Source organism: Aulonocara sp. 'chitande type north' Nkhata Bay, linkage group LG3 (genome assembly GCF_057382095.1).
Source record: "Aulonocara sp. 'chitande type north' Nkhata Bay isolate Kocher_YH1m ecotype deep benthic linkage group LG3, A_spYH_male_GT1.1, whole genome shotgun sequence".
NCBI lineage: Eukaryota > Metazoa > Chordata > Actinopteri > Cichliformes > Cichlidae > Aulonocara > Aulonocara sp. 'chitande type north' Nkhata Bay.
The window spans coordinates 21,044,326-21,052,018 of record NC_141346.1 but is presented as its reverse complement, the minus strand read 5'-3'; the positions used below and the strand labels follow the sequence as shown (position 1 = coordinate 21,052,018).

General features: G+C 37.3%; 1 protein-coding gene across 1 annotated transcript; it reads left to right on the top strand.

Annotated features, from left to right (window-relative positions):
- Positions 1–6,594: 6,594 nt before the first annotated feature.
- Positions 6,595–7,449, top strand: LOC147334500 (uncharacterized). The gene has a single exon (XM_086285932.1). It carries the CDS (start codon positions 6,595–6,597, stop codon positions 7,447–7,449), a length of 855 nt encoding a protein of 284 aa, XP_086142058.1.
- The last annotated feature ends 244 nt before the right edge of the window (positions 7,450–7,693 follow it).

The window sequence follows — 7,693 nt, the reverse complement described above, 5'->3', positions numbered from 1 at the left end:
TGGGAAAAGGAACGCGCACTGAATGTATTAAGATAGACTGGAGAAGTCTACATTTAAACAATTTACATAATAAGACGGGGCTATTAAATGTTGTGGCTCACCATTTAATGAAAATAGATACAGCTTACCTTTTATTATGTAGTGTAAATCATTTTCTTCAGTGAGGCTGAAAGTTTTCCATTTTTTATGTTATTTTATTTTTTTAATGTGCGCTTCATTTTAACAGGTTAATTGTGTTATTTATATTTTATAGTGAGAAATTAATATCAGGTTTCAACATTTTTATATATAGTTATTAATTTGATATTTAAAGGTCCTATCTGTACCAAGACTAATACATCGAGACAGACAACCATTCACACTCACATTCATGGCAGTTTAGAATCACCGATTATCTCCAGAGTGTTGGGGATGTTTTCCTTATTTGGTAAACATAATTTTGTCTGCCTCTGTGGTCAAAAAGGGTTGCCACAGCTGCCACTGATGGGTTTTTATGCCAGATGGCCTTCCTGATATAACCCCCAAGGAGATTTGTTTCCCCTCAGTTCTGGATGATGAATGAGGTGCATGAAAAAAAAATTGCAACCTCAAATTATCAACAAGGCCGCAATCTTGCAAGTACTAATTTAACATTTTAGTAGACTTCCATTTTCAGTTGTTACCAGGAGAATTAGATGTGAGACCATAGATCTTCCTTATTAAAGCTATGCATATGCTTAATTTATATTCACTTACCATGACTTAGTTGCCTGACTCTCAGTCACTGAATTCATTGTGCAGGAACTTTATTGATTATCTTGTTATTTTCAATAATAGCATATATTTTAGCAATTAAATAATTTGTAATAATTAACATATTCTTTGATGCCATTTCTTATCTATGCCAACGATTTTCAGCTTTATGTCTTTTAAGTCTCACCAGCTGGGTAGGTTGTCCACCCTAGTCCACTGTTGAACCCAGTATACTAATTGGCATCCTAGTAATTACTTGTTTTAAATACCAACAAAATTCAGGTCATGATCACAGCGCAGACTTTTGCTTCCTTTTGATCAACTGCTTTGTCCAGCGTTCAAAATCTTGGCATAAATTTCCTTTAATTTCTAAAAAATTGTGATTGATGAAAGTCTTTCATACTTTCGTGTCATTGCACGTTGATTCGTGTACCGCCCTGTGTAAATGCTTGGATAAATAATTTCTTTCACAACTCCAAACTATGAAAAATGCTGCAAACCAGACTGTTAACACATTCTAGCAAGCTCACATCACAGTCATTTACTACCTTTTACACTGTTTTCTAGTAGATTTTAGCATATCTTTCAAAACTCTTGTCTTCACATGCAGAGCACAACACAGCCAGATTCCAGATTATTTATCACAGCTTCCTACAAATTACACAGTTGCTTGTAGCCACTGAAGTAATGCAATATCAGGGATTGTAACATCCTTTTATTGAATTATTTAGTTAACTATGGATGTTTTAAAAATCAGTTAACAACATTTTATTAAACATGCTTTCTATTCAAAATTTAGATTTTTTTTAAACCATCAGTCTTATTTTCTTATTTATTTTATTATTTTCTCTTGTACAGAATAAAATTAATATGTGCTGTACTGACCAATAGTACTGTTTGTCTGTGAAAAACACTTAATAAATAAACTTGCTTTACTTTAGCACAGATTTTAAACTGGATGGACGTGCCTGACACAACCCTCCCATTTAAGTAAGCTTGGGAAGGGCACTAGGAGTACATAATCTAGTTTTTGTCTTCTCCACCAATCAAACTGTGATTTTTTGTAAAGTGAATGCGTTAACCACTACACAATGGAACCACTGTTAAATATTCAGTGGGCAAAATAACTATTGAACACATCACTAGTTTTCTAACTAACAGCATCTAGAACAAGAATAGATTCATATAACCAACAAAAGATAACAGTACAGTAACAGCAAAGCAAAGCAACCCTGGGATGCAGAGCCTTGTGCAAATGTACAAGCAGCAGACAAAGACAAATCCCAAACAATAGATTTAAGTAAAACACAGCAGAAAACAAATAAAATCAAAGACTCAGCGGCACTAAGTCCTGTTGCTTTTAAATCTATTTTCCCCTGTTTAGCAGGAGTGGAGCAGTGGGAGATTTGCCCGGTGATGCAGCGGTCATGTCAGTGGGGGGATCGCTCTGTGAATTTCACATTCCCGTGTCAGCGTACTCGGTGCTTGCTCAGATCTGAAGTTCAATTTTTTTGCTGCAGAAAGAGGCTTTCTTCCGATGCAGGGAACAGCAGACGCTAATGTTTTTGTCACTTTTTCGGAGTCAAACTCAAATCAAATGTCACAGGCTCGTACATCATTGTCATGAGACACTCTCACAAAGAGAGACTTTACTTGTTGAATGGAAAAGTAATCAGATTACAAAACAAAATGAAACTTTAAAAAACATGAAATGACTGAATTTCAATCATAGAGACAAGTTTGCTCAAACATGACTGAACAGGAAAGGTCTGCAGAAGGCTTTAAGTTAAACTGAACAGCATTAATACATAACTCCACATCTTAGAGCCCAGTAGCCAAATGGCAAGGGGCATTCATTATCAACATGTAGTTTCACAAATAAGCAGAATGATCTTGAGGCAATCAGGTGTAACAGACCTGGAGCACACTTTGAAATTGCACGTGTTGCTTTGGTAGAAAATCATCAGATATGTATTCTGTATATCCATTGTCCTGAAAATTGTCATGTATAATATTTGTTGCTACTGCCTAACCATAGAACAATTTACTGTTTAGAAGTATAAGCAAATACAAAAATGATGATAATGACACTAAGCTCCTTCTCAGGTCCTCTTCTTTCTCCTCCCCAGGCTTCATCTTCTTCAGGTTGTCCACCAACATACAACATGTCTCTTAACTCATCTTCCTCCTCCAATTTGTCCTTTGAGCCAGCGTTTTACCATTGCTCCAACTCCAATGCTGACAACATTTTATTTGCTTTTATTGTCACAAAAGGTATCCTATTAATCCCTCTTGCTGTCCTGATCATTTACTTGGGATATCAGCAATGGCGTCAACAGCACTCGTTCAAAGCCATGAGCCACTCTGACATCTTCACTTACCACCTGACTGTCATGCAGCTGGTTGGGATTTCTGGTGCTTCCTTCTACATGTTTGGATTTGCTCTCCGTTATATGGTTACAGTGGGAGCGTCTATTTCAGGAGCCTCTTTATTTGGGGAGGTCATGTTTCACCTGCTAACCTGTGTGGAGCGCTACTTGGCTATTCTTCATCCCATTATTTACTTGAAGCTAAAAGAAACAGGTGGTGTGAGAATAAGAAATAAATGCATTGGGTGTGTTTGGCTTTTTTACTTGGGGTGGATTGGTGTAATGTTTTACTATAGCCCTAATATTCCCATTATCGAATATTTCTGCTTTATATCTATCTCCTTTTTTGTTGCCTCTTTCTGCAGCATCTCTGTTCTCCATGCTTTACTTCGTCCAGGGCCAGGGGAGGTTAGTGGGCACAGGGGGCAGGTTGACCAGTCAAAAAAGAGGGCTTTCCACACCATCATGGCTATAACGGGAGTGCTATGGTTAATGTTTGTTGGCGAAGTTATTTGTCTTGCCCTGGGCTCTTCAAACCTGCTGAGCTACAGTAGTGGATGTTTCCTGTTTGTATGTGGAATATGGGTCAGTTTGCCCAGCAGTTTTGTGTTACCCCTGCTCTTCCTGCACAGAGGAGGAAGAATAAAATGCAGTAGCTCCAAAAATTTTGCTATACTCTGATTATTTTTATTATTAAAAGCTGCTACACCCTGAATGAATACCACTTAAAGTCAGGCAAAATTAGATTTTCAGCTGGTGTTACATAGGAAGTAATATGAGGTTCGTTTAATATAGCATATATATAAACACATTAAACATTGTAAAATATTTAAAACAGATAAAGGTATCTTGTGGTGTTTGCTTTTATAGCAATAGTAGCTTATGGTGTGGGTGTAATTATTTGTAATTACTTTATGATAAGCTTTTGTGGATGACTATTTATGAGCCTCTGGGATTGCTAAAAAGTTTGCTCACGATTCCATGAAAATTTCTTTCAGTTTCAAGCTCTTGCAGAGACTACTTATTTCAAATTCATAAATAACATTTGCCTCAGTGCTTTATATTAAAAGGTAGACCCTACAATAATACATTCAGAGAAAAAACCCAACAATCATATGACCCCCTATGGGGAAGCACATCGGCGACAGTGGGAAGGAAAAACTCCCTTTTAACAGGAAGAAACCTCCGGCAGAACCAGGCTCAGGGAGGGGCGGGGCCATCTGCTGCGACCGGTTGAGGTGAGAGAAGGAAAACAGGATAGAAGACAGAGATTAATAACAAGTATAATTCAATGCAGAAAGGTTTTCCAAAAGGAAAGTTTTAAGCCTAATCTTAAAAGCAGAGATAGTGTCTGTCTCCCGAATCCAAACTGCAAGCTGGTTCCATAGAAGAGGGGCCTGAAGATATTCACAGCACTTCACTTGTTCCAAATGTTACAGCATTATTCCAAAATGACAGTTGCAGCTTCCACAACACCTATTTTTGGGCAGTTTCTCCTTTCTTTGCAGAACCTCTCAAGCTCATAAGGTTAGATGGGAAGTGTTGGTGCACAGACAATTTAGGTCTTTCTAGAGATCGTCAATTCAAGTCTCGGCTCCAGCTGGGCCACTGAAGGACATTCACAGAGTGGTCCTGAAGCCACTGCTTTGTTACTTTGGCTGTCCTGTTGGAAGATAAACCTTCACCCCAGTCCAGTTTCTTAACTCATTTCTGAATAGATTTTTTTTGTGGTATTGAAGGAGGCAACAGATGTTGACAAGTGTTGTTACCACTGGAGGGTTTGCTTGGTGTCCACCAATGTTTAGCATCTCCAGCTTAAAAAAATAAAACAGCAAAATCATAATTTTATCAACTGATTTTTTTCCAAGAATAAACAGTTGCTGTCATATTAAATATGTGTCTGTGTTTTGGGCATTTGTCAAACTTTAACTCAAAAGAATCAAAGAATGCAAAATGATCATAACATTGCTCCCTCAGCTGGTTTGAACTGAATCATGTACTTAGTATTCATGTTAATGCATTAAATTTTATAACAACTATGTGTGCCACTTTAAATACATCAGTCCAAGGATACTTTTGGAGTTTTAAAAGTAGGATTTGAATTGGAGACTTGCTATGGGGAATTTTAAATGTAGTACTATCATTCATATTTCTAAATGAGACAACAATATTTCCTTTCCATGGAGTGAGGTGCATTTTTGTCCAGTATACAATACTTAATAAGGTGTTTGTTTTGTTTTATCTCAAGGACCTTCCTCATACGCAAATGTCTATTTAGGTGATTTACCTGATGAAATCGATCTCATAATGTACGAGGTCTTGTGTGTATGAGGTCTTCATTGTTTTTACAAGAAACATGCAAAACATTACAGCCCTGCCTTTACAACTTTAACACGCAAATGTTAACAATTATGTGTCATGTATTTGGCCACTTTACCTTTGAACTGCAGTTAACAAACAGATGCTGTAGAATAAGGATTGAACCCCAGTTCCACAGGTAGGAGTTTAATGATTAGATTCCAAATTTAATACTGAACAATTTATAGTAAGAGCTTTTTTAGGTGACCTTGTAAGTGAATGGTAATTATTTTTATTACCAATGTTATTTTTTCATGTGGTTGATGTCTATAGACAGGAATAAAGTTAGGAAAAGGAGCGCAGGCTATATATGCAGTACATATGTTTCTTTTGAGATCAGCTGGTTCAATGAGATGGATTCAAGGTTCGAGATGTTTGAAGCCCACCATGAAAACTGCACAAACTGTAGAATAAATTAACACTGAGGCTGCATGCATCTTATATATTATTTGCTATAAGCATATTGAGGAAACATATAGTTATAGAAGTTACATAATATTACATGTGACTGTTTTTCTTTGTTTTTGGGGGTGTTTGTTAACCAAAGTCCCTTCCTTCACCTGGGGAGTTATTTGACACTTGCATCTAGTCCTAATTTGGATGATCAATCTTAGTGTTATTTTTATGTCTTACCAATTGCTTTGTTTCCATAATACTTATATTTTGAGAATATTTCTCTTATTTGGTAAAGGTAGTTTAGGCTCCTTCTCATTTCCCAAGATGGATCAATGTGATTTGCCACAGACTTTACACAACTCTTCTTCACATCTAGGCTCGGGATGAGCACAATAACTCCGTTTTGTTCCTCCCAGTGTTCAATCTTTCATGTGTGAGAATTATTTGTTAATGACACCACATATTTACTATTTTATTATTATAAGCCGCTATATAAAATATCTTATTTTATACAGCCAATTCAAAACCAGAAAACATCTTATTTAAAAAAACATACAACAAAGACAAGAATGAAACAAACTGGTCACTGGAACAGATCTTAACCTGAAACAAAGAGTTCTTAACAAAATTTCAAAATGGTGATATACATCTGATTCACATGTCCCTTATTTTCCCTCTTTTTTATCCTCCTCCTCCTCAGCTGTTATCCTCTACAGGCTTCCACTAGCATACAGAAGACATGTCCATCAACTCATCATCTTCCTCCATCTTATCCACCAATCCTGTATTCCACCATTGCATCACTTTCAAAGCTAACATTACTTTCTCTACCTTCATCATTACTAAATCTGTCACAGTTTTTCTTCTTACTGCATTGGTCCTTCATCTGGGACACCAACAATGGCGGCAGCATCGCTCATTCAAACACACGAGCCACTCTGATATCTTCACCTATCACCTGGCTGTAATGGAGCTCATTGGGACCTTTTCATGTCCTCTGTATCTTTGTGGATTTGCTGTCCCTTATTTGTTTACATTGGGTGCCTGTGTTATACCGTCCTTCCTCTGTGGAGAGATTATGTTTCACCTGCTAACATGTGTGGAGCGCTACCTAGCGGTTGTTCATCCCTTAATCTACCTGGGATTAAAAAAGGAGAGTGGGGTTAGGATCAGAAAAATCTGCATTGGATGTGTTTGGCTAATTACTTCTGGATGGATTGGTTTGATGGTTTGGTACAGTCCTGATTTTCCCTTTATCCATTTTTTCTGTTTTTTGGCATTCTCCTTTGTTGTTGTCTCATCCTGTAGCATCTCTGTTTCATATATTCTGCTTCGTCCAGGGCCAGGGGAAGGGAATGTTGACAGGGTTGACCAGTCAAAAAAGAGGGCTTTCCACACCATCATGGCCATAACACTAGTCTTGTTGTTAATGTTTGTTGGAGAACTGATTATTGTTACCCTGTATGCTTTAAATCTACTGGACTACGAAAGTGTGTGTTTTATGATGCCATTTGGAATGTGGCTCAGTCTTCCCAGTAGTTTGATGTTACCCTTGCTTTTTCTACAGAGAGCAGGAAAGCTACAACTTTGCTAAATTAAAAAAAACAAAAAAAAACACGCTCACCTCTTATTGTTAAAAAGGTGACCCTCTGACCACACCTATCAATGATGCTAGGGTGCACTGATGACACCCTGAGGACATTTCCATATCACACCAAGAACTTCACTAAACTGAGCTAAAGGCTGGAAAAAACAACAATTATCAGTTGTTGTTGTTGTGGCTCAGTTACACTAAAGCCAATGTAGGATGGCAACGTCCTTGTTACTAGAAAAAAAAT